Consider the following 27,145-nt stretch of genomic DNA (forward strand, 5'->3'; position numbering starts at 1 on the left):
ATTTATCCTTAATTATTAACTTACACATTGATTTCAATAAGAAAAGTCTTAGGTTTGAACCCCATTCCAGTCAAAGTTGGCATAATTAAGTGCCTCACTCTATTTTACTCTTATTAAATTAAAAATCTACTATACTAATAAGAGAAAAAAAAAATTTACTAATAAGAGCAAAAAAAAAAAGTTAGACCCATAATGGGTTGAAAAAATGACAGTCAAATTATTAAATTAAATGAATGGTTCAGATTGTTTAGATTTTTAGTTTTCCTTGAAATATATATATATTTTTAAAACATGATCAATTATATTTATTGAATTTAAGGAAAAATATGTCATTTAGAAGAATTTTATGAACTTTTAATTTCTTGTTATTGCGAACCAAAAAAAAAAAAAAAAAGAAGAAGAAAGTAATTATAATTGGAATGGGTCATATCCTTATATCCATATCTACTTATAGCTTCTTTGTTATATAATAACTATAATATTACAAAATAACATCAATTAGTGTATCATCAAGTGGCTATACAAACACTAACAAATTGTCATTGCACAATATTTAATCCCACTACTAAATTTCATAACTTTATTCTAACTAAATATATATATATATATATATATATATGGGCGCGCTCAGGTGAGAACTCTCACCTAGGAGAAAAATAAGAACGATTCACAACTGCCCACGTGTCCAGATCAACGAATCAAACATAATTTTAAAGAAACGACGTGGTGGCATTTTCGTAAATAACTCGAACTTTGGTGCAAGTAAATGTGTTATAAGTGCAAGTAGTTGATGCACATTTACAAATAAAAAGTGTAAGTAAAATCACTTACAAGTGCAAGTAATTTACCTTTTTAACATTCGTGCACCTAGGTGCACTTAATTATAATGTTACATGCACTTAGTATTGATGCTCAGTATACATTTTACTTGCACCAATAATACAATCTACTTGCACTTAGGTTCACTATATGAAACTACTACTTGCACTTGTAATACATTTTACTTGCACTTGTAATACATTTTATTTCCACTTCAATGTTCGACTATTGATAAAAATGTCACCGCATTTTTTTTAAATCAGTGTTTCTAATCCGTTAGATCTGGGCACGTGGACGGATGACATGCGTTCTCACTTCTCTCCTGGACAAGTAGTTCGCACCTGAATGCAATATATATATATATATATATATATATATATATATATATATATAGAGAGAGAGAGAGAGAGAGAGAGAGAGAGTCATTTCCATTTTTGGTCCTACTGTTTTTGGGGCATTGCCAATTTTAGTCCACTTCATTAATTTTTGTCACATTACGGCCAATCTTATTTAGTCCTTGCCACTTTTAGTCCACCGTTAAAATTTTCGTCAAATGGTCGTCCAAAACATAGGTATTTTTGGTCTTTTCATGCTTTGGTCATCTCCTTGACCCTTTGCAGTGATTTTTCTTACACATTTTCATCCAATGAAGAGGTCCAGCGGAAGACATGTGAGCCACATTACAAAGCCATGGCTTTCGCCGAACCTCTTCATTGGATGAAAATGTGTAAGGAAGACCACTACAAAGGGTAAAGGAGATGATCAAAGTATGAAAAGACCGAAATATCCATATTTTGGACGGTTATTTGACGAAAATTTTAACGGTGGACTAAAAGTGGCAAGAGCTAAATAAGATTGGCCGTAATGTGGCAAAAATTAATGAAGTGGACTAAAATTGGTAATGCCCCAATAACAATAGGACCAAAAATGGAAATGACTATATATATATATATATATATGCTCTGATGAGAACAAGCGCCCAAGAGAGAAATAAGAACCATTTACAACTGTCCACGTGTCCAGATCAATGAATCATATGTAATTTAAAAAAAACGATGCGATGGCATTTTCATAAATAACTCAAATTTTGGTGCAAGTAAATGTGTTATAAGTGCAAGTAGTTGGTGCACATTTGCAAGTAAAAAGTGCAAGTAAAATCACTTACAAGTGCAAGTAGTTTACGTTGTTAACATTCAGGCAACTAGGTGCACCTAATTATAATATTAGGTCCAACTAGTTATAACGTTAGATAAACTTAGTATTGATGCTCAGTGTAAATTATACTTGCACCTATAAAACATTTTACTTGCACTTGTAATACATTTTATTTGCACTTCAATGTTCAATTATTTACAAAAATGTCACCGCGCTTTTTTTATAAATCAACGTTTCTAATCCGTTAGATCTGGACAAGTAAATAATGGATGACATGCGTTTTAATTTTTCTCCTAAGCGAGTGGTTCTTATTTGAACGCAATCATATATATATATAGACACACACATATACATATATATACATACACACGAAGCAATTAAAATTGGCCTTTCATCAATATGTATTTACACTATTGCCTGAAAGACTATGATAAAATTGGCCTTTCATCAATATGTATTCACACTATTGCCTCAAAGAATGATCAAAGTTTGTTGAGAAAGCAATTAATAAGGCGGGCATTTGGTCTAGTGGTATGATTCTTGCTTAGGGTGTGAGAGGTCCTGAGTTCAATTCTTGGAATGCCCCAATTATTGTGTAATGACTATGGTTTTTGGCCACTACGCCTTTGGCACAAGGAAATAGCTCATCTTTAGACTTCTTCACAAATGCTTTGTTTAAGGCAACGCAGTATAGCCACTACAGCTGGTTTGTTTAAGGCAACGCAGTATAGCCACTACAGATGGTTTGTTTAAGGCAATGCAGTATAGCCACTACAGATTGTTTAAGAGAGCTCATATTCAGACATCCTCACGAATGCTTTGTTCAAGGCATGTATAGCAGTATAGGCACTACAGATTTGTCACATAATAATATATAGAAGGCTTAATATGCTGTATTAGCTAAAGGAAATAGTTGATATTTAGACTTCTTCACAAATGTTTTGTTTAAGAGAGTTCATATTTAGACTTCTTCACAAATAATGCTTTGCTAAAGGCATATCTACTATCTATTTACTATTACTATAGTATATAATATACTAAGAGCCAATAAAATTAAACATATAACGGGAATTAAAAAATATTAGTCCAATACTCCAATTGTTTATTAAAATGAATGAATCATATTATTTTGATTTTAGTATTTTTTTAAAATTATTTTTCTTACATCACTAGTACAAAAATGAACAAAGAAGACTAACTTTGACATATAACGGGAATTAAAAAATATTAGTCCAATACTCCAATTGGTTATTAAAATGAATGAATCATATTATTTTGATTTTAGTATTTTTTTAAAATTATTTTTCTTACTTCACTAGTACAAAAATGAACAAAGAAGACTAACTTTTCATGACTGTTCTAAAAAGAAGAGTGGTGTATTCTTAAAAAAACTCACAGTGGCAAAATTGTAAATATTTGAATAAGAGTTCGCGACCGTTTCTAGGAAAAACAGTCACAGTTTGAAAAAAAAAAAGCAAGTAGTTTCCGCGACCGTTCCACTTAGAATGGTCATAGAAACTACAAAATTTTTAAAAAATATATATAATACACTTTCTGCAACCGTTCCACTTAGAATGGTAACGAAAAAATACACGAAAAACAAAATTAAAATGGCAAAAACTTGTGTGAGACCGTCTCACAACAAAATTAAAATGGCAAAAACTTGTGTGAGACCGTCTCACCATGAGACGGGTCGGGTCGGGTCGGGTCAAGATGCAAATGTACCACTTATATGCACAAATGTCATACTTATATGCTCAAATGTAATACTAATCATGAATAAAATTTTTGTTACTTATAAGAGTAAATGTAATACTTTTAATGGAAAATACAATATTTTTACATTTCGATTTAAAAGTATTACATTTTTCCTCAAAAGTATTATATTTACCCTTATAAGTAAGGAGCACTTGTCAACATTACTTATTATGAAAAATGTATTACTTTTTCTCTTATAAGTAACAAAAATTGTATTCTTGTTTAGTGTTATATTTGACCATATAAGTATGACATTTGCACATATAAGCATGACATTTGCATAGTGCTTTGACCCGACCCGACCCGTCTCACGAACAAAGATCCGTGAGACGGTCTCACACAAGTATGACTCAATTAAAATATACACATATCTCAATTAATTTCCTTAGCATGCTCAGTCTATCTAGATTTCTGCATTTTGTGACCAGTTTTAGAAATTGACCTATATCTGGAGATCTTCCTATTAGTTTTATATGAAATTTTGATATCTTGTAGAGATCTCTTCTGATGCGTTCTTTGATATACTATACACTAGACCCAAAATGGTATGTACAAAGTCCGAGATACTGGCCCAAATAATACATAAATAATCTCTACTATAATAAAGCCAGACATTTTTGGGAAATAAAATTAGCAAAATGTTCCCGCTCAATTGAAACGGCAGCGTTTAAGCAAAAGGAAAAAGATGTTTGGGCAGCAAGCTTTTAGGAAATGCATTTAAGTTCCCAATAAAATCTTTTACATTTCCCAATAAAATCTTTTAAGTTGACCATCTCCTGCCTATTTTTTTGCTAAATACAAATTTATCCTTGAGGTTTCAGATGAGGGGAATGGCCTATTGTAGGCTAGGTAGCATGTGTATCAACTGTGAAAGGGTATGGGTCTGATGTGCTTTGTACTTTTTTATGTTAGTTTATATTTTTATCTATTTTTATCAATTCCATCACTGTCAGTAGTATATTTTTTATATCTCACTCCCACACCATTATATATACATAATGTTATGCATTATCTAAACGCAACACTAAAAATAAAAATTGTTCCAACACTTCACAGCATGTCTGGAAAGTTCATTATGGCTGCTAAACTTCATCCACAGCAGACCACGAAGGCCATAAGGTTGAGATGTGTGAGGAACTATGTTGTCACTGAAAACAAGATAAAAAAACACATTAGAAATCAATGTGTGTGTTTCATGATCAAGCGGTTTTCTATTCTTACAATATCATGTTTTGTTGTTCTTTTTCATTTATCTTCTATTCTTCCTACCTAATTATGTTATTTTTTGTTGGCTATGTTTTCAGTGCTGCAGTTTATGCAGTGCATTGTTAACCATGGCTTTGTGTCTATGACTATTTTGTAAGCTTATATATTTTTGACAGTGCATGTGTATGCAGTTATTAAATTGTTAAATTTGTATTTTAGGTTCCATCTATTATCAACTATGTTCTATATATGCTTATATGCTGGTTTTGCTATGCAAGTTGAAGAAAAACTATCAATAAGATACATATGACACATGCAAATCTTATTAACCAAATAGTACTTAACACACAAATATCAACTACAACTTCAAACAGAATGCATTATGTTTAGGCATATATTCAGGTTACATTTTTTCAATGCACATAGTTCATACCTCAACTATATTCACAACAAACTTCTAAAGAAAGTTGTAGAATACTTTGGTATTTAGTACTTATTTTTTAAAGCAGATTCCAAAATTTGGTGGCAAGACTTTTCCAAACCACTGCTTGCTTTGGTGACCTCTGTGTGATCAACTGCATGCACTGAAAATGAACAACATGGATTCATTTATTTATTTTTTGAGGAATGCATCATTTGGGATTCTATTATGCAGAGTTGGCAAATGAAGTATATATTAAAAAACCATTTATATATTAAATGATTACAATTTATATATGTATAAATATTTAAAAAACAATTATGAGTATAAATATATGTGAGTGCTTATTATAGTCTGAAATTTCATTTATAATAAATTCAATTTCCATAGAAAGTACTATATATTCATTAATATTATAACAAAAATATTAAGAGTTGATGTTAAGGTTTTCCTACACAGCAAATCTTTTTTTAGTAGAATAAGAGTTTATTGTAAGGTTTTCCTATACACCAAATCTTTTTTTAGTAGAATAGAAGGGGCACAATACCCAATACACACAATATTAATACTTTTAGTATACATGTAGCCCTACTACTAGGCATTAAAGGCTGATGGTAAAGGTTTGACTCACACACTAATGTTTGATAGTGAATGTAAAGTTTTGACAACACATTTAAGAATTGGCACAACAATGAATAAATTGAAGAAGTCAACAATCATACATGGAAAAAGAAAGCTGGATGTTGAAGATAAAGGTAAAATTGCATGCATACTTGCTGTTCTACATTTATACCCTATCAAATACTGACTTAGTATGTCATTTCTTATGTGTTTGTAATTTGCTTTAGATATGTGTATGTGTGAAATGTGAAGCCTTTTTTTTTACTGGAAAAGTAAAGTGAATAGTAAAACATAAATGGAATTCAAAGAAAAGCCAAATAATCACAAACTTTAATATAGTATGCAATCTGTATACATTATTAGTATTTGAAAATACTTTGTTTTCTCTAAATCAGTATTAGTAGTGCAGTTTTAGAACTCTAAAGTTTAGGGTTTAGGGTTGAATTCTAAATGAGTACTTAGAATGTGTTAATAATTACCTTAAATTTGAACAGTTGTTGCAGAACTGAATCAGTATTAAAAAAAGAGGCATCATACTCCTTTATAATCATTTGCCTCTAATTGTATATTGTTATTAAATGGATTTAAAAGTGTGGTAATGAGAGAAAAAAATAATAACTATTTGCTTAAGTAGATTGCAAATTACAGAATAAACAATACATATGCACATAGTTTAATTGAAACAAATATTCAAATGGAGTTTAAAAAAAAGGAATGCACACAGGCGAGCTACCCTCTGCGGTAGGGCAACAAAAGTGAAGTAGGACAACAAACAGTGAATTCAGCGCAAATGCATTAATCAACTGAAGTTGTGCATCCAAGAGAAACTGTATGTGTTTGAACTTACAGGTATTCATACTGAATATATCAAATTTCATGATATGGTTTTGGGAAATTTTGGACTATTGACAGCAAGCATAATGTAAGTACAATAATGCACCAAAAAACACACTACGCACTATTGACACCAAAAAACACACTACGCACCCAAAATAATGCCCCATAACTCCCTCTGCCCCTAATGGTGCATTTGCTAACACTGTGTGGTGTATATTTGCATACCTAGTGGTGTGTTTTTGGGTGATGCGTACCTAATGATGCATATTTGTGTGGTGCATTTTCTAACATTGAGTGGTGTATATTTGTATACATAGTGGTGCGACCGCACTGACTGCACGTTAAGGGGCGACCACACTTGATTATGACTATATATATATATATATATATATATATATATATATATATATAAAAGTCTCATACTAGTACAAGAGCCCATTCCACAATCTTCCATCCTAATACATATATCTATATGTGTGTGTGTGTGTGTGTATATCTACCCTATTTTATCCACTCAATATATATATCAAGACTTAGATATTTCGCACTCATCTGTTCCCGTTTTCCTTCTTGCTTCTCACGCTACTTTCACCCATTTCCCCTACCAAATATTCATCTTCCTTTTATCTTCAAGATTCAAGCCAATATTCATCCTTTTGATATTTCAAGTTGGATTATAGTAAGATCCTACCTTCTACTTCATTTTCCTCCTTTGTTTCACCATTCTTATGGGTTTCTCCTATTTTCTATGGTGGGATTTTGGGGTCTTAAGATGATCAAGGCATGGAGGATTTGCTAGAGTAAGCTTTGGAGACTTTAGATTGGGCAGCTAGCTTCAAGAGGTAAGCCTATGTCCAATAAAACCTAATTTCCACTCTTATATGGTATTGTATATTCATGTGATTCTTGAGCTTATTGTGGTTGTATATCCTTGATATTGTGTCTTGTTATTGAACTCTTGTTGTATTGTTGAGGTGTCATTTCTTCTATTCTTGAAGTCACCTTGATATTGGAGTGTGGTGTTCTAGAAAATCGAAGTGTTGGTGTCTATTTTGCCTATTGTGTGTATAATCGTTGATTCATTATTCTGCATTCATTTTTGGCCTAGCGGAACTAACCCACGGGACTGGCATGCCAGTGAGTCAGTCCAATAAGACCATTATGGGTTTGAGTGGCGAAAGCATCACTATCGCCACTTATGATGTTTTGACCGTGCGAATCTGAGTAGCGGACCTTCTGGTCACGCCACCTAGAACCGTGAAGTATAAGTTGTTTGCTTTTCCAGTGTAAATCTGTTCAAGTATGTATAATCCATTTTCTGTTTCGGTATGAATTGCTATGATGTCTTGAGAAACTCTTATATCTTGTTGTATATTTGTGGATCATATTCTCTTGATAATCCTTGTATCCTATGAGTACTGAAAGCTTATGCCTTCTTGTTGATATTCATGTTCTATTGAGTATTTGTTACCCCGTTATGTTCTTGTATAATCACTTTGAACCTAAGGTGATTCTCTTGGAATTCTTTATTTGAGTTTGAGTTTGAGTTACTACTGTTGTTCTATCTTGTATATCTATTCTCTTGGAATCCTATATATTTATGTATCCTTTAATTGAGAGATATGTACATTGTTGATGAAACCTTCTATGAGATTATTGTGTTGGTTGTGGACCGTGTGGGGAAATGTTTGTGACATTATGGTATTGATTTGAGATTGGCAAGCCTCTGGCTCTATTTGCAAAAGGTCCGGTTGTGTGGGAAGCTCCAGACAGGTCAATGGTGTGGAAAGCCTCGATCAACCATTGTGAACTGATCCGGTTATGAGGAAAGCACTGGATTACCTTTGTTTGTTTTGGGCACCTGGTAGAAACAAATCCTAGGTGTAAGAGATAGTAACTAACCTGTTGGGTTTGGAATTCCAATAGGGGGTGTATACACTTAAAGTTCTATATCTGTTTCTATTGGTTAGTGGTATTGTGTGGTTATTGATTGATTTGGGTATTGATTACCTATGTTGTGGTATTGATGCTGGACGGAAGCCCTTCACATTGGTTCCACATTGGTATTTAGTGGATATGACTTTCTTGATTATGTTTTACCATGTTTATTGGTGGATTATGTGGTGACCTAGTATGATGTGATTTGTTCCTTTCCGTTGCTTATATCTATATCTCTAAATACCCTCGAGAGAGAGAGCTTGTGTTTATGAAACTCCCTTGTTGAATGCTATGATTATATCTCGTAATATTACCTTCTGAATATGGTTTGGGTTTGAGCCTTGTTGTGGTCTTTTATCTCTTTCTTAAGTTGGTCTCATGACTATGGCTATTGTGTTGAATGAGTCTTTTGAAAACCTTCCATAGAGTTGGCTAGTTGATATATATATATATATGTGTGTGTGTGTGTGTGTGTGTACGCGCGCGCGCGCGTGTCTCAAAATCTATGTTGAATATCAAAAGTATATTATGTAGCTTTACATGTTGAAGTGGGGTTTACTTAGCATATTCGCTAATGTTTTCAACTTATGTTTTCACGTATGGAGTAGAGCATTATCTCGTGAGCACGATAGTATGCAAGGTAGCTTCAATCCTTCCTTTTTGGGCTAATTTGATATTTTCCTTTGAGACTATGTTTAGACATTTGGGCTGTTATAATCTTAATTTTCGAATTTATGCCATTAAGGATTGACTTTGAAGATTCTTGTCTTAGCATTTAGGCTAGCATGACATAAGTGTTTCATAACACCCCTTTGTGGATTGAATTTGCTTTCACTTTTGTTTAGTAAAGTTGTTGATCTTTCAGCTATTTCTATACCTTTTATTGCCTTAAATATGTTTTAGAATTGGGGGTGTTACAAAAACAAAGACAAATTTTTATAGTGGTTTGACAATTGGTTACTCCACACTTCTCCTTAACGTCGAAGGAGGTTCCACTAATATTCCAAACTCAAAATATAGTGAAAAAATCACACAGTGTATCACGAAGCACTATTGATTATGGTTGATGTTCCTTCGATCCGAATGTGCACTCTTGCTTATCTTCAAAACCTAATTTTGCTACTCCAAGGATCAACCACCAAGTCCCTTTGAGCACAAAACCTCTAACCATAAATAAAGATTGTGATTTTTGTTTATTCACACAAATAGATGGATGATGGGAATATGGATATTCACGAAGAGAACTCTAAGTTGCTTTTAGATAAGACATGAAACTTATTTTTTGCTTTGAATACTTGAATAGTAACGATGTATAGTTTCTGCAATGTTAGCAACAAAACAACTCGCCACTTTTTTTGAGCTCTAGAGTACTCGATTTATAGCATAAAGGTGAGGGCAGACGGTTAATTCTCCAAGAACTTTGAATATGATCGTTACCCCCGAGTGCGACAGGTGTCCAATACTACCACAATGCTCCAACGAGTTTCACTGTACTGTTTGTCTTCTTGTGTAACAAATTTTGTCTTCTTCATCAGAGTTAGCACAATTTAAATACAAATGTGCAATCACTTTATCTTCTACTCATCAGCCACTAGAATGACACATGTGTCTCCTTCTAGAAGGCTCCTTAGACCTCCTTTGAAGGGCTCTACTAATGGAAATACTTAAAACAAATGCAGTCTTACTTCAAGACCCAACTGATCACGAGTTTGCTGAACCTGCTTTTGCTTTTAACTTCCTTTGTTGTTCAACTGTTCACTAGTCTATCCCTGCCGATCTGCTGTTGGCTATCTTCAACTCCACTGAATTACTGTAGTAGACTCTTTAACAACACCTCAGCTGATTCTTAATCTAATCAGCTTGAACACACTCAAGCTTATTTACAATAAAAAGCTACATTTTGGCCTTAACTAGAAATCAAAGAAATGGGTGTCTAAATTCTTGATACATCCATAACATCATCAAAATCTAAATACAATGATTCCTAACATAGAATCAATGCTCCTACTACTGGAGTTGGATCTTGTAACCACCCATTTGTAAAGGTAATAGAGGTGCTATCACACTACATAGGCTCTGTTTGGCAGAGCTTATAGCTTATTTTAAGCTACTAATAAACTATAATCTCTGTTTGGTAATGTTCCTAAAATAAGCTAGTAGCTTAAAATAGGAGCTTATTTTTAAACGCTACCTAAGGTAGCGTTTCAAAATAAGTTAGTAGCTTCCTAACTTTTTTTTCCATCTTTAACCTTATTATTTTAAAGAAATGACATCATTTACCCTTCCCAATTAAAACCCTTTTTCTATTCTTGTTTATTCGCAATTTTCACGCTAATCACTTCATCTTCATTCGCACTCCACAGAAGCATCGCCCATCAGCCACCTCGCTCCGCAGTCTGCAACCGGCCAATCGCCATATTACCAGTCTATAGGTATGTATATATTTATTTTGTTGTATTACTTGTATAATTTTTTTTATTGCATCTCGTATATCCGTAAGCTTGTATATGATATATATTTCATTGTATTACTTGAATGGTTGGGCTGCCTGTATATGATATATATTTTGTGTTTTCCTTCATTATATATATATATTATATCAAAAACACTGCAGATTAAATTAATATAATATATTAATTTAATCTGCAGTGTTTTTGATATAATATATATATATTAATGTAATCTGCCATGTTTGTTTTTGATATAATATATATATTAATGAAATCTGCAGTGTTTTTGATATAATGTAATTTGAAAGTTTCTGCAGTGTTTGTAATCTGTAGGATTCTACCCAAGTTTTATCATCTCATTTTTATTATATATTAATGAAATCTGCAGTATTTTTGATATAATGTAATTTGAAAGTTTCTGCAGTGTTTGTCATCTGTAGGATTCTACCCAAGTTTTATCATCTCATTTTTATTCTGTATTAAATAATTTGTTTGCTGGCAATAAAGTATATTTTTGAGGCATGCACAACAGGGTAAATATGGATGGAGATATGAAATGGTTTGTTTGCAGGCAATTTTGTATTTCTACCCAAGTTTTATCATCTCATTTTTATTTTGTATTAGATAATTTGTTTGCTGGCAGTAAAGTATATTTTTGAGGCATGCACAACAGGGTAAATATGGATGGAGATATGAAATGGTTTGTTTGCAGGCAATTTTGTATTAACCAACCACTGTGTCCTTCATTTATATATATATATATATATATATATATATATATATATATATATATATAACAGATATGATGAAATGGTTTTCAAGTATTCAACACCATTGTTTCCTTTTGTTTTTGTTTTTATTTTGTTTTTATTTTTTTGATATGTATATTAAAGATATGAAATATTTTTCAAGTATTCAATCATTGTTTCCTGTTGCTCTTTTTTTTTTTTTTTAATATTTCTATTCAAGTATTCAACTACTATTGCTTGTTTAAATTGGATTATTTAAATTATTTGATGTGTTTAGCCTCATTAAACTGAAACTTTAACTTATTATTATTATTATTATATTATTGTTGTTATTTCTAAATTAGCAATATGGCTTCAACAAATGATAATATGGATGGAGAGAATTTTAAGTGGACTAACGAGTACGTGGTGCTCTTTTGTGAGATTTGTATCAAATATATTCGAAAGTATGGGCGTGGATTAATGAAATGGAAAGAAATTAAAGAAGAGTTTGAAGCTACCGCCAAACGAAAAATTGCACATAGAAGTTTAAAGAATAAGTGGGATGCTATGAAAAAAGAATGGAGAACTTGGAAGCAACTAAAACGTGAAGAAACTGGTTTAGGGTGGGATCCTAGTACACATAAGATTAGTGGCTCTGATGAATGGTGGGAGAAAAAAAATCAAGGTTAGTATTATAGATTTTTAAGATTAAAACATAATTATATTTTGGTGTTGATTGTAAACTGATTCTTTTCATGTCTTTTGTAGGAGAACTCTGAGTATAAAAAATTTCGTAATAAATCTATCGATCCTGCAATGGATGATTTGTGGTCTAAATTATTTGAAGATAGCTATGCAAATGGTGAAGGTTGTGTTGCACCCACTATGGATCCCCAATTAGTGCAACCTGTGGATATTGAGGAAGAAAATATAGAAAGTGAAGAAGAGAATAGGACTAGGCAAGGATTTGAAGATTTGTTATATTCTCAGGATAACCAACATTCTTCCCAATTGCATGATTTGGAGGTAGATGAGTCTTCATTTTGGAATAATTTCATGAGTGAGGTGAACCATTGTGTTGGTAACCAGGATGTTAGTGGTACTCAAGTACCTAGACAATCTCAAAGTAATAATGTTAGAAAATGTGCAGAAACTCAAAATATTGGTCTTAAACCCACTCAAATGAAGCGTAAGAGGAGACAATCGGGAGGAGCAGCTCAACTTTCTAGTCAATTGGATAGTTTGATTTCAAATTCAAATCGGGCATTGGACGTTTTAATAGGGGATAATACTGTGAATACTCAAAGCACTACAACTGTTAGTCTTGCTGCAGCAATAAGTGTTATTAACCGCATGGTTACTGATGGTATTATGGAAAAAAGGTGGAGATTTGTGGTGTTTTTCTCTCAGCTTGCTTAAAGATGATTTGAATAGGGAAATATTTTTTCAATATTGATGATGACTTCTCTAGGAAAGCTTGGTTGAAGTATATGCATGATACAAGCAAGTGAATGCTCATTTTATTTCAATATGTTTGGTTGTAATTTCAATTTAACCTTTGTGTGTTTGAACATTAATTTTATGAACTATAAACATTTTGTTTCACTTTATATGTTTTAAAATATATGTTCTTATGTTTGAACATTATTTCAATATGTTTGGTTTTCATTATTTTATATTTATTAGGTACATCATGGAGTTGGAACGGAAAAGAAAAAAGAGAAAGCAAGCACTTTGTGCAATTATAACATCGTATGCCACAATTGCTTTAACCAAAACATATTACTATAAATATATTTATAAAGAACCTTGTATGACTTCGGTTTTTAGAGGACATGAATGGATGAGAGAAGTCTTGAATGGACATCCTATTCGATGTGTAAATGCATTTAGAATGGACTCCGCTTTGTTTAAGGAATTATGTGAAGACTTATATTCAAAATATAGATTACGATCTACTAGGAATATGTCAATTGTGGAGAAAGTTGGTATATTTATATACACACTTGCTATGGGTGCTTCAAATAGAGATGTTGGAGAGCGATTTCAACGTTCCGGTGAAACAATAAGTAGAACATTTCATTAAGTTTTGGAAGCAATTAGTGGTAGGAGTAGGGGATATCAAGGGCTTGCACGTGATATCATAACACCAAATGATCCTACATTTCAAGCTATACCGTCTTACATTACTAATGATGCACGATACATGCCATATTTCAAGGTAAAATGTAACCATTATTATTATTATGATTATTATTATTATTATTATTATTATTATTATTATTATTATTATTTTAAGATTGATTATCTAATATATATGATAAATAGGATTGTATTGGATGTATTGATGGTACTCATATAGCAACATGCATTCCTGAGGCTGATCAATTGCGATATAGAGGGAGAAAAGGAATTCCTACTTTCAATGTCATGGCAGCGTGTGACTTTGATATGTGTTTCACTTTTATATCTATTGGATGGGAAGGATCCGCACATGATACACGTGTATTTGTTCATGCAATTAGTACACCATCAATGAACTTTGTCAAGCCGCCACAAGGTATCATATTCGTATTACTTTAACTCTAATAAAAATCATATAATTTATTCCTTATAATTGTTTAGTGTTATATTTTTTTAGGAAGATATTATTTGGTAGATAAAGGATATCCAGATAAACAAGGATATTTGGTACTGTATCCAATAATAAGGTATCATCAATCTCAATTTGAACAAGAGCCGCCAACTAATGCTCAAGAAGCATTCAATCGTGCACATTTTTCTCTTCGAAGTTGTATTGAGAGGTCGTTTGGAGTATTGAAGAAGAGATGGAAGATACTTGCTAAAATGCCACAGTTTAGTGTGGAGACCCAAATTGATGTTATTATGGCCACATTTGCCTTACATAATTATATTCGGAAGAATTCACAAGATGACATGATGTTTAATGTGCTTGAGCAGCATCCAGATTACATACCGCCCGATGAACTTCAAGATTCAAGTAGTAATACCTCCACCAACGAAAGTTTAAGTCAGACCTCTACTGAGATGAAGGAGATTCGCAACAATATTGCTACTTCATTATGGGATGCTAGATCATGATTTGCTAATAGTTTTATTTTCAAGCGTTAAATTTTAATATGTAAACAAACCAATTTAAATTTTATGAAGATGCCCTTTTTAGTCTTTTTACATTTATCAGCTTATCAAAAAGTTAATTTTACCAAACACTTTTAAGCATAACAGCTAGCTTAACAGCTCACCAGTTTCAGCTCCTAACTTATAGCTTTTCAGCTTTTAGCTACCTTTTCAGCTAGGTTTGCCAAACATAGCCATAGTAGTTGGCTATAACTCTTTTTTAATTCCTATAAAAGTATTGTACCATATTTATTTATTTATATGATTAGAAAGTATTATTTTGGTGTTATAGAGGCAAAAATAAGAACACTAATAATTGAAAAATTAAATTCATTCTACCTCATAATTAAGGAATAAAAATACCATTTTCCTCGTCCCTATGATCCTTTACTAGCTAAGGTCACAAAGTGAGGTTTACCTAGTACACACCCTCGATTGTAGTTGCGAGTTTTCCTCGTCACTCAAAAAATGTCATTTTGAGAACTCGAGAAATGACTTTTGGGAGTCTTTTCTGGATTTTCTAATGTTTGCCTATCAAAGGTAAATTAAGTCAACTAAAAATACTCATTTTGGTAATTTGGTCAAAGAAAAAATGACCAATTTTGGTAGAAAATATCTTCTTAGATTTTTACTTAGAGTATAATTTTTTTTATTCTTACATCACACTCAATTATCACTCTTTCTCTCTCACTTTGAGTGGTGGCAAATAGGTAGCTTGGCCCACTATATATCTAGTTATTATTTAAACTGGATTAGGTTAGTCCTTGTTAAAATCAGTTGTTATATGGTGGACCACGGTCCACAAAGCATTGTGGACCGTGGTCCCAAAACGCCGCCGTTTCATTTACTAAATGAAACGGCGGCCGTTTACTCCGTCCCACTCTCCCACTTTGATATTATTATTATTATTTTTTTTAATAAAATACGCAGAGAAAGAGAAAAGGCATCATTTGTCATCTCCACTCTCCCACTTTCTTTTCGATCAAGCAAAAAACTTACCATCTTCTCCAAAAAGCAACAGTGCTCTTCACTTCTTCTGCCATTGTCGACCATTTTCATCGCCATTATCGACAAGCTTTCAACCATTGTTGCGGTCTAAAAGCTTCAAAACAGGTAAACATCTTGTTATATATCAAGCAAACACATTGTTATGTATCATGCATGAGCTAAGAGCTTATTTTCAGTTATTTTACATCCATTACAACGCATGCACTGAACTGAATTGAAAAAGAAACTAATGTTCTATCTAAAAGAAACTAGTGGTTTGTCTAATTGAAACTGTAGGTTTGTCAAAGAGAAACTGTATGTTTGTAAAAATATAAAAATTTAGATGATGTCCTGTTATGCCCTAAAAATTATTAAATGAAAATATACAGTATTTCAAAAGATACTGTATTGTTTTGGGAAAGAACCTACATTGTTCATAAAATGAATCTGACAAAGTGGAACTATAGTTTTTGCAATAAGAAACTATAGTGTTTTTCAAAAGAAACTGCAGTGTTTGGTAAAGGAAAGTGCTGTATTTTCAAAAAGAAACTATATTCTTTTTAAGTATATTGTTTCTCCATAATTCCTAAAAAGCTTAAATGAAACTATAGAGTAACTGAAATGATAATGTAGTGTTCATGAACTGAAACTAAAAGGGTTTATTAACTATAACTGACAATGTGGTGTCAGAAAACTATGAAATCTATGAAAAGAAATTTATGAACTGTATGAACACAAAACACAAAACAATGAAATCTACCTGGTTATAATAATCATTGTTAATTTGTGACCTTGTTTGCAGAGCAGAAATGAAGAAGACAACAGCAACACAGAAAAAATCAAAAGAGGTCGATACAGCAACGGAAATGCCAGAGCAGCCAGAAACAAGGGGTACTAAAGCTGGTGCTAAGCGCAAGGCTAAAAAAAAAGACCTCCCAAAGCACCAAAAAACAAAAAAACCAAGAACAACTCCAGAAAAGTCATTGATTACAGACCTTGAATACCTGCAAACAAGGATGTCACCAAAGCACTTTAGGGAACTCTTGTCTTCACTAAACCCTGCACAGCAACAGGCAGTTCAGGACATCGGCTTTGGATCAATGCTAACATTGACCGTTTTTGATTGGGATAGTAGGTTAACAAGATACCTACTCGAGCAGTTTGATCCCTATAAATACTCATTAGATTTACAGGGTGATCAGATGCGGATTTCTGCTGATGATGTCTATAGCACACTGGATCTCCCAAACGGACAATACCCTGTCATAGAAGGTACATCAGAAACTGAACCAGAAGAGTATGTTAATCTTCTGACTGAATGGAGGCACAGATGGGAAGTAACAAAGGGTTCACCACTCACGAGAAGCATGCCAGCGAAGATGATTGAACGAGGAGACAGTGGAGATTGGTTCAAGCGGGATTTTGTTATCATGTTGGTGTCCAGCCTACTCAAAGGGAACCAGAGCAGGAATGCAGCATACAAGGTCCTGTACTCACTGGCTGATGTTTCAAGAATTAAAGACTTGAACTGGTGCGAGTACACTTTCAAGTCTTTGATTGACTCTGCTGAATCTTGGAAAAAGAAGCCGAATGCATACTTCTGTGGCCCTGCACTGTTTCTGATGGTAACAATTTAAACCATATACTTATAATATTTCTCTTATTGTCCTGCATACTAGAACAATTAAATTTAACTTGTACTAACTAATATTCTTATTGTTTCAAACACAGTTCACATACCTTGACCGTTTGGAATTCAAAGGGAAAAAGATACAAAGAATAGCTCCTGCAATAACATCATGGACTGAAGAGAAGGTAAAGGAAAGAATAAAGTCAGAAGTATTATCTGGACAATTTGGAAGGGGAAAGGTAATCCCACGATTTGAACGGAAAGAAGAACGTGTACATGAGAAGATTGATGAGAATGTCCAAGCTGAATTGTCTGATGAGTCTTTAAAGAATGTCACTTCTGTCTTGAGGAAGATGGCTGACACAGTGGTTGAATTTGCTGAGGTAATGGCTGAGATTGGCAACACCAGGACTGGAGGTGGAATAATCAAGAGAACATTTGAAAATATTGCTGAAATGATCAACGGTGTGTCCTGTTCTCAACCTCCCCAACAACAAGGTCTGCTAGATGATGATGACATCTTCAATCAACCGAGCTTTCTTGATGCAGTCAGTGCTCTTGAGCAAGCATTCTTACAGACAAGGAAAAATTACCCAGCTCAGCCAGCATAGCCTACAACTTCACAGTCACAACAACACATTCAAACACCATCTTTTGACCTTGGAGTGCCCTCTCCTCAACCTGCTGCAGTGGAACAACCCCAAAATAAGATTGATTCTAATGAACTACGAAATATCGCAAGAGATCTTGAAGAAGATAGTGAGAATACCATTTCTGATGAACAACAGTTGGACACAACCCCAGCAGACAACACAATGAAAGAACTCTTTGATAGGTATGCTCAACCCTTTTATATATACACTAATTTTAACACATACTATTTTGCATGATATCAAAATGAAATTATAGTCTAACTTAAAGGATAGTGTAGTCTTAATGAAAAGACAGTGAAGTGTCTATAAAATGTAACTAAACAGCATGTCTAACATATTTATTCTATGTTGACAATTGAACATATAATTGAATAGAAATGATAGTGAGGTCATTATGAAAAGTAACTGCATTGTATGTTAACTGAAATTGACCAGCATGCCTACTCTATGTTGTATGAGATCTGATAGGAACTATAGTTGTAGTAAACAGAAAGTGAAGTGTTTGTGAAAAGAAACTGCAGTGTATATAAACTGAAACTGACTAGCATGCCTACTCTATGTTGTATGAGACCTCATAGGAACTATATTTTTAATAAACTGATACTGAAGTGTTTGTGAAAAGAAACTGCAGTGTGTATCAACTGAAACTGAACAGCATGCCTACTCTATGTTGTATGAGATCTGATATGAACTATAGTTGTAGTAAACAGAAAGTGAAGTGTTTGTGAAAAGAAACTGCAGTGTATATAAACTGAAACTGACTAGCATGCCTACTCTATGTTGTATAAGACCTCATAGGAACTATCTTTTTACTAAACTGATACTGAAGTGTTTGTGACCAGAAACTGCAGTGTGTATCAACTGAAACTGAACAGCATGCCTACTCTATGTTGTATGAGACCTCATAGGAACTATATTTTTAATAAACTGATACTGAAGTGTTTGTGAAAAGAAACTGCAGTGTGTATCAACTGAAATTGAACAGCATGCCTACTCTATGTTGTGTGAGATCTGATAGGAAATATAGTTGTAATAAACAGATACTGAAGTGTTTGTGAAAAGAAACTATAGTGTATATAAACTGAAACTGACCAGCATGACTCACAGATTATATATTTGAACAATTAAACTGCAGTTTGATTGCTGAACCTGATGATGATGACCACTCTGAGCAAGTAGTGGCTGAAAGGACCCGAAGATTTAAAAATCTACCAATGAATCTGAGATCACCTTTTTGGACAAAGAACGATGAAATATTGAAGAAAGTCGGACCAAAAGAAAAGCTGATATCTGATTATGCCTTCCTTGACCCAACAGAAGAACGACCTTTGACGTATGAAAGACACAATTCTTATATTATTATCTCCATATTTTTGCCTAGCTAACTTAAATATCTATACATGCTCTTTTTGCAGTGAACAACTGTTTGAGTATGCTGGATATTACTTGAATAGAGAAACATTCCAGTCTATGAGAGCCGGAGAGCTAGAAAGTATTATTGTAGATGTTTGGTGTCTACGACTAAATCAGCTGGATCTCAACAGACGCCTTGATAAGCCCAAGCGAATATTCTTCTCAACCCAGGCTTTTGTAAGCAAACAACACTTTTTTTACATTATGCCTGATTTTTTTAATTAACATCCTATAACATAAAATAAATTTCTACAGCTCCAACTAGACAGCCCCACAAATTGGGAAAGGGATGAAAATACAGAACAAAGCTCCTACCAGACAGACTTTGAGCAGTGCTTAGACACTGAAATAAACAATGTCGGGAAGTTGGACATAAGTGATGCTCAACTGGTAAATAATGCCCTATGCAAAAAAAATATTGTACTTAGAATTAAACAAACTACTAACATTTTATTAATTGTTAACAGATTTTCTTTGGCATATTCCGGCATCATCACTTCTACATAATGTGCTACAATTTCACAACGTCAATGCTTGAAATCATTGACAACAGGCCCCTTCCAAAAGGAATGAGAATTCAACAAAAGTATGCTGACAGTCCAAAAGCACTGGTAAGTATTCTAATTACCTATTTCATTCAAAAAAATACTTTATTTTAATTTGATAAAGTGTCATATAGTCTTATATGTAGTTCATTATGAAAACTGTGTAAAAAGAACATATATTATTCATCAACTGATACTATAGTATATGTAAAAAGAAACTATAATGTATTTGAAAAGAAACTGTAGTGTATGATAAAGGAAACTGATATATATTCAAAATAATTCAATCAGACACTCTAATTATGAATATATGATGCATATCTAACTACTTTTGCAGAGCACTGCATTTTCGGAGTATTTGATGAAAAGAGGACATACCAGTCTAGCTGAGAGGATAACAAAACTGCCCGTGGAGCTGGTAAAAATGAATTGGAGAACAGCTGATAACAGGACTGATTGTGGATTGTATTGCATGCGCCACATGGAGACCTACATGGGCAATCCACAATGGAAATGTGGTTTTACTCCGAAAAACCCAAATGTAAGTTTACATCAAACTTTAATCATTTGTACTGCTCATTCAATTATAAAAATTTAAATAACAAACAATTAACACTAATGCAGGACCCATATTTGGCATCACTACGAGCATTGTACACATCAAGGATCATCATGATGCCCGTGAATGTTCACAAAGCAAATGTCATAAGGAATGCGGAAGAACACTTTATTGGAAAAAGTAACTACAGTGTCCGTGAAAGGAAAGTGTAGTGTTTACCAACGGATACTGTCAAATGTGAAAAAGAAATCACGTGTATCATTCAAAAAACTGTATACTACTTGAAATGATACTGATCTTTCAAAACGATGAAATCACATGGTTTATAAAATCGAACTAGCTGTATGAAAACACATGAATCGTAAAAAATATTCTGTTGTATTTTCAGAATGAAACTAAAGGCCTGACTAAAAGAAACTAGTGGTTTGTCTAAATGAAACTGTTGGTTTGTCAAAGAGAAACTGTATGTTTGTAAAAATATAACAGTTTAGATGATGTCCTGTTATGCCCGAAAAATTATTAAATGAAAATATAGAGTAATTCAAAAGATACTGTATTGCTTTGGGAAAGATCCTACATTGTTCATAAAATGAATCTGACAAAGTGGAACTATAGTGTTTGCAATAAGAAACTGTAATGTAATTTAAAAGAAACTACAGTGTTATGTAAAGGAAAGTGTAGTATTTTCAAAAAGAAACTATATTCTTTTTAAGTATATTGTTTCTCCATAATTCCTAAAAATCTTAAATGAAACTATAGAGTAACTGAAATGATAATGTAGGGTTCATGAACTGAAACTGAAGGGTTTATCAACTAGAACTGACAAATATTCCACTGCAATTCCATTTCAAACTCCAGCTAAATGACAAAGAAACTGTAGTGTTTTTCAAAAGTAACTGTAGTGTTTTGTAAAGGAAAGTGATGTATTTTCAAAAAGAAACTATATTCTTTTTAAGTACTTTCATTTGGATTAAAATGAACCAACTTTGAGCTACTACCACCAGACGGATGGACCAAATATCCACTGCCCACCATACTAGAAACAGACTCTCGCACAGATGATTGCACAGCAGCCTTTGTATTCAACTCGACATACTTTGAATAATTCTTTTGTCCTCTTGCATATTTGTACTTCTTTTCTATTGTGCTAATCAAACGTTTGTTGCGTTCACCTTTTGGCCTACTACGTGATGGATTTTGTATAACACCATCTGTGGTTTGTTCACCATCTTCAAAGAAAATAGGACCAATTTCAGCTTCAATCTTCATCTTGGCATTTTGAAAGGCATCTTCACATGCTTCCCGAGCTTTAGAATTGCCTTGACTAGATAAAACCAACCGCTGAAACTTTCTACCAATTTGTATAACCCAACCACCTGAAGCAACACCACAAACATTCTCTACTGTCCTGTCTTCAACAACCCTTTTAGTCCATCTTTTAAGAATATACTTATCAGGGATTGTTGCAACAAAGTGAATATTTAAAATGCGAAGAGAATGAGAGCACAAAATACCCATCTCTGAAAACAACCTGCAACTACATGATATATCCAAGTCCTTAAAACTAAAACAAACCTCATGACGAATCAAATCAACATCAGGACGCCAAACATGATATTTCATTACCTCACCACTGACCCCCACCAAATCTTGATGGCATGAAGAACCTTTCAAGAACTGTTCTTCAAATAAAAAGTATATCTCAATAGTGTAAACTTCTCTAGCATGTGAAAGTAACTTCACGTAATTCATAGCCATTGATGGCAAACCTTGAGAACAGCGAACATCTTCACCACTCTCCCTGCTCCTCCACTCAGAAATCACACTAACGAATGAATTATAAAAATCACACAATCCAGCTGTTTTTGAAAGTCTTCTAGAAATTGAATGATTAGTAGACTCACTCCTTTGCGAGGATAAAATACCACCAGAGAAATACTGTTTGCTAAAAGCAGGACACCACTTCTCCCTAATATTATATAATCTATCTAACCAAACATTCTTATGAATATTATACTCAGTCACCATCCTGAAAAAATATAACATAAGAGATAAATTGTAGGATCAAAAAAGACAAAACAAAAATTTCATTGTAAATAGAGAGGGTGTGGGGTATGCAAAATAGGATCTACAAGTAATAAACAAAAAACAAACTGAAAATTCGAAACTAAATATATAAATAAATAAATAAACATTGACATGCTATCATTTTGTCAACCCCCAAATATCATTCTCTCTTAACAGTACTATCATTTCATAAACAAAGCCAACTCATACAATGTATGGGGGGGGGGGGACATAAAAACACAAACACTGACACAGTATCCTTTCATCAAAACAGCAGTTTCATTCACTCAAGCCTGCATTGTCCTTCTATAAATAAAACAAAATCATTCCAACTACAGTAGAAAACAAATATAGTAAAAACTGCATACTATCATTTGATCAAAACCATATTATCATTTAATCAAACCAGCATTATCATTATAAAAACAAAGCAAAATCTGAGGATGAAAGTTGCAAAAAATACCTGTTCTAGTAAAATTCAAATTCAGCTTCTGTGTCACTATACTTTAACAGAAAATTAAATAACTCTATGAAACCCTTTTGCATTCTCAATCCTTTGATGTGCTTCTTTGAATTCTCCCCAATGTGCCAAATACATAGCCTATGTTTTGAATTTGGAAATACTTGCATGATTGCAGCAGCCATGGCAGAACACTGATCAGTCATTATTGTTTGTGGCTGCCTACCATCCATTGACTGTAGAAACATTTTGAACAGCCAAACAAAAGATTCTGTCCTCTCATTCAATAAAAAGCCACAACCAAACATCACATTCATACAATGGTGGTTCATACCTACGAATGGACCACAAATCATATCATACCTATTGGTACGGTATGTTGTATCATGTACCACCAAATCACCAAACAACAAATAATCCGACTTCATTTGCACATCCCTCCAAAAAAAACTACACAACCTAGCATCATCATCAACTTCGAAATCAAAAAAGAAACCAGACTCATTCAATTGTCTCTTCCGAAAAATCTCAATCAAAGTGTTAGAGTCAGTCCCATCTAAATGCTTCGCCGAATCTAACAACATTGTGTTATAAGCATCCCTGGCAGTAAATCCAACAAATGGTGAACCTCCAGACTGATGTTTTAAAAACCGAATACCATCAGATAATGGGACTCCACTCCTCTTCATATCTTTAAGGTATGTCAACTGATCAACAGAAACGTTCCTATGCGACCTAAGCATATAGCTTGCAGATGCCGGACACAACTCATGGTTGTGCTCCTTTACATGTTTTGTAACTACCCACTTCCCACTTGAATCTAAGTCAAATTGACACATTGCATCACATCCAGTCCGAGTATCTATCTTTGTATAACACTTATTAGCACTCGCTTGTTTTGCTTTCAACCCAGCCTTATAACAATGGAACTTTTTCGACTTCACATTCCGAGTTCCAGGGAAGTAGTACTGTTTACCCTTCCTAACACTAAATCCCATCCGAGATGCAAGATCATTATACATATCAAATGCTTCTTCAAGAGAATAAACAGAATGTCCCACCAATTCTTGATTAGCTGTGAGTTATTAAAAATGAACTTTCAATAAGTATACACTAACAGTTCATACTAATTGGGGAAATCAATTGACACTATAGACATATTGACCAGATACTACAATGTTCCTAAACAAAAAAAAAGGAAACTGTAGTGTATTTCAAAAGAAACTGTAATGTATTTCAAAAGAAACTGTAGTGTATTTCAAAAGAAAATACAGAGAAATGAAAAAGTATGATGATCCTAAACAAAAAATATAACTACTCTGTTCAAACTCAATGAACAAACAACTAAACATAAGAACCTGGAATAGATGAATCATCCTCATTGGCATCTGTAGAAGTACCACCACCTCCAGCAGATGGATTACAGCCATCTGACCAAATAATAAGAAACTGTAATATAATTTAAAAGAAACTGTAGTGTATTTCAAAAGAAACTGTAGTGTATTTCAAAAGAAACTGTAGTGTATTTCAAAAGAAACTGTAGTGTATTTCAAAAGAAACTGTAGTGTATTTCAAAAGAAACTGTAGTGTATTTCAAAAGAAACTGTAGTGTATTTCAAAAGAAACTGTAGTGTATTTCAAAAGAAACTGTAGTGTATTTCAAAAGAAACTGTAGTGTATTTCAAAAGAAACTGTAGTGTATTTCAAAAGAAACTGTAGTGTATTTCAAAAGAAACTGTAGTGTATTTCAAAAGAAACTATAGTGTATTTCAAAAGAAAATACAGAGAAATGAAAAAGAAACTGTAGTGTATTTCAAAAGAAACTGCAGTGTATTGCAAAAGAAACTGTAGTGGTTTTCAAAAGTAAGTGAATTGTTTCCAATAACAAAAACTACTTCAGAAACAAATTCATACTAACTATGATGATTCGAACACAAATGCATAGTTCAACACCAGTAGGGATTAAAACCTCGAATGTCATCGTGATCACCATCAAAACAGGAAGAACTAGCATTACATACAACTAGTGAATCCGATTCAACACCATTAGGGAGATTACATTCAACTGCAATGCATAAATATTTGAAAATATATAGCATCAAATATAACCTACAAATATTACACAATCAAACGAGTAAACAAACGAAAGCTAATTATACAATCAAACGAAGATACATACCAGGAGTTGATGAACTGTAATCTTCAACAATCAACGCATTCAAATCAATATCATCAATAAGATTACTTCTACCTAACATCTCTCCCATAATTCGCGACATAATGAACTCAAATCGCGATGAACAAATGTAATCTCCTCTGCTCCCTTTGCGAACAAGAAAAATTAGATCGAACTGAAAAAAGGAAACAACGAAAGCTGAAAGAAGAAAAATTGCCGCCGGTGATAGTTAACAGCGCCGTCTACATCTAACGATTATGAAATAACAAAACGACGTCGTTTCAGCCCTTGGTCCACAATGCTTTGTGGACCACGGTCCATGATATAATTTGCGTGTTAAAATATGGGTCTAATGTGGTTGGGCCAAACAATAAAAATCTTGATCAAACTTGATTCATAGTCCAAAACATTAAAAAACATTTAATCATTAAAAAAGTTAAATTTTTCTACAATTTCTTTAATTTAAGCTTATTGCATTTATCAATGACGGTTACATATGGATTGCGTTAGATTGGACCAAATAGTAAAATTCTTGGTCCGTCCACAAAAAAATAATATTTATTCTATAATTTCTTTAGTTCAATGTTATTACATTTATTAATGTATGTTTAAATATGAGTTGGATAGAGTCAAATCAAACTATAAAAATCTTAATCTGACCAGACCAACATTCCAAAAAATAGATATTTTTTTTAAAATTAAACTTTTTAGTTCATACTTATTATATTTATATCATTTTATGTATTTATTTTTATTATAATAAATTGAAATTTAATATTATTTATTTATTATAATTAGTATTGATCTTTATAACTATTTACTATTATGAATTTTAATTTATAATTTTATTTTAATATAAATAATAATTATTATCATTATTGAATTAATTAATATTTTATAAGAAATAAATTCATAATAGGTTTATGTTCATATTTCAAAAAATAGGGATAAGTGGCAAATAGGCTTCCAACTATATACCAAAATTCTATTAGACCTTCGAACCAAAAACAAAATCTAATTATACCCTTAAACATGTTAAAATTGTGCAACTAATATATTTAACAGGTTAGTAAAAGGTGACATACTAATGTTTCTTACATGACACTTGCTGTGACATCTTATTTAGAAATTTAATAGAAAAAAACTATTTAAAAAAAGTTTCAAAAGACAGAGAAGCCCCTGGCTTCTTTGTTTGATCTGGACAAAAAAGTCATGGTAGCCCTGCAGTCATGGTAGATTGTTGGTATTTTTTTAAAATATAATTCTTTTGATTTTTTAAAATAGAATTTTAACAAATAATAATCTACGTGGAATCTTGTGGAGCAATTGACTTAAGGTAACATGATACTAAAGGTCAAATGAGTTAATTACACAATTTTAAGAAGTTTAAAGGTTTAATTGGAATTTTTTTTTTTTTTTAATTTAAGGTCTAATTACACTATGATATATATATATATATATATATATATACATATATATATATAAAAGTGTCTTTTATTTTTATAAATATATTTGAAGAGTCTATTTGACCTTTAAAAAAATAATTTTTAGGACTTAAATATAATAAAAAAATATTGTTTA

The 27,145-nt window shown here is 32.7% G+C and overlaps 3 protein-coding genes and 1 pseudogene across 3 annotated transcripts; 3 read left to right on the plus strand and 1 right to left on the minus strand.

Annotated features, from left to right (window-relative positions):
• The first annotated feature begins 12,302 nt into the window (after nucleotides 1-12,302).
• LOC115999163 (L10-interacting MYB domain-containing protein-like) lies at nucleotides 12,303-12,715 on the plus strand. The gene is made up of 2 exons (XM_031238993.1): nucleotides 12,303-12,621; nucleotides 12,705-12,715. Exons 1-2 carry the CDS (start codon nucleotides 12,303-12,305, stop codon nucleotides 12,713-12,715), a joined length of 330 nt encoding a protein of 109 aa, XP_031094853.1.
• A 1,034-nt stretch (nucleotides 12,716-13,749) lies between these two features.
• Nucleotides 13,750-15,002, plus strand: LOC115999239 (annotated as a pseudogene).
• Nucleotides 15,003-18,310: 3,308 nt separating this feature from the next.
• LOC115999468 lies at nucleotides 18,311-20,469 on the plus strand. Its single transcript, XM_031239338.1, has 6 exons — nucleotides 18,311-18,526; nucleotides 19,480-19,677; nucleotides 19,760-19,934; nucleotides 20,013-20,147; nucleotides 20,225-20,368; nucleotides 20,449-20,469. Exons 1-6 carry the CDS (start codon nucleotides 18,507-18,509, stop codon nucleotides 20,467-20,469), a joined length of 693 nt encoding a protein of 230 aa, XP_031095198.1. The 5' UTR covers nucleotides 18,311-18,506.
• Nucleotides 20,470-23,251: 2,782 nt separating this feature from the next.
• LOC115999537 (protein FAR1-RELATED SEQUENCE 5-like) lies at nucleotides 23,252-25,655 on the minus strand. The gene is made up of 6 exons (XM_031239401.1): nucleotides 25,568-25,655; nucleotides 25,358-25,453; nucleotides 24,747-24,818; nucleotides 23,781-24,463; nucleotides 23,553-23,624; nucleotides 23,252-23,260 (listed from the first exon to the last, which is right to left on the minus strand). Exons 1-6 carry the CDS (start codon nucleotides 25,653-25,655, stop codon nucleotides 23,252-23,254), a joined length of 1,020 nt encoding a protein of 339 aa, XP_031095261.1.
• Between the last annotated feature and the right edge of the window lie 1,490 nt (nucleotides 25,656-27,145).

Source organism: Ipomoea triloba, chromosome 1 (assembly GCF_003576645.1).
Source record: "Ipomoea triloba cultivar NCNSP0323 chromosome 1, ASM357664v1".
NCBI classification, from domain to species: Eukaryota; Viridiplantae; Streptophyta; class Magnoliopsida; order Solanales; family Convolvulaceae; genus Ipomoea; species Ipomoea triloba.

Excerpts from the sequence above, each read along its gene's own strand:
- LOC115999163 (XM_031238993.1), top strand. The coding sequence starts at position 12,303 with ATGGCTTCAACAAATGATAATATGGATGGAGAGAATTTTAAGTGGACT.
- LOC115999468 (XM_031239338.1), top strand. The coding sequence starts at position 18,507 with ATGAAAGAACTCTTTGATAG. Across the intron at positions 18,527-19,479 it reads ATGAAAGAACTCTTTGATAG|TTTGATTGCTGAACCTGATG; the intron begins GTATGCTCAACC and ends ATTAAACTGCAG. Across the intron at positions 19,935-20,012 it reads TCTTCTCAACCCAGGCTTTT|CTCCAACTAGACAGCCCCAC; the intron begins GTAAGCAAACAA and ends AAATTTCTACAG.
- LOC115999537 (XM_031239401.1), bottom strand. The coding sequence starts at position 25,655 with ATGGGAGAGATGTTAGGTAGAAGTAATCTTATTGATGATATTGATTTG. Across the intron at positions 25,454-25,567 it reads TTACAGTTCATCAACTCCTG|TTGAATGTAATCTCCCTAAT; the intron begins GTATGTATCTTC and ends TATGCATTGCAG. Across the intron at positions 24,819-25,357 it reads TGATCACGATGACATTCGAG|ATGGCTGTAATCCATCTGCT; the intron begins GTTTTAATCCCT and ends TTATTTGGTCAG.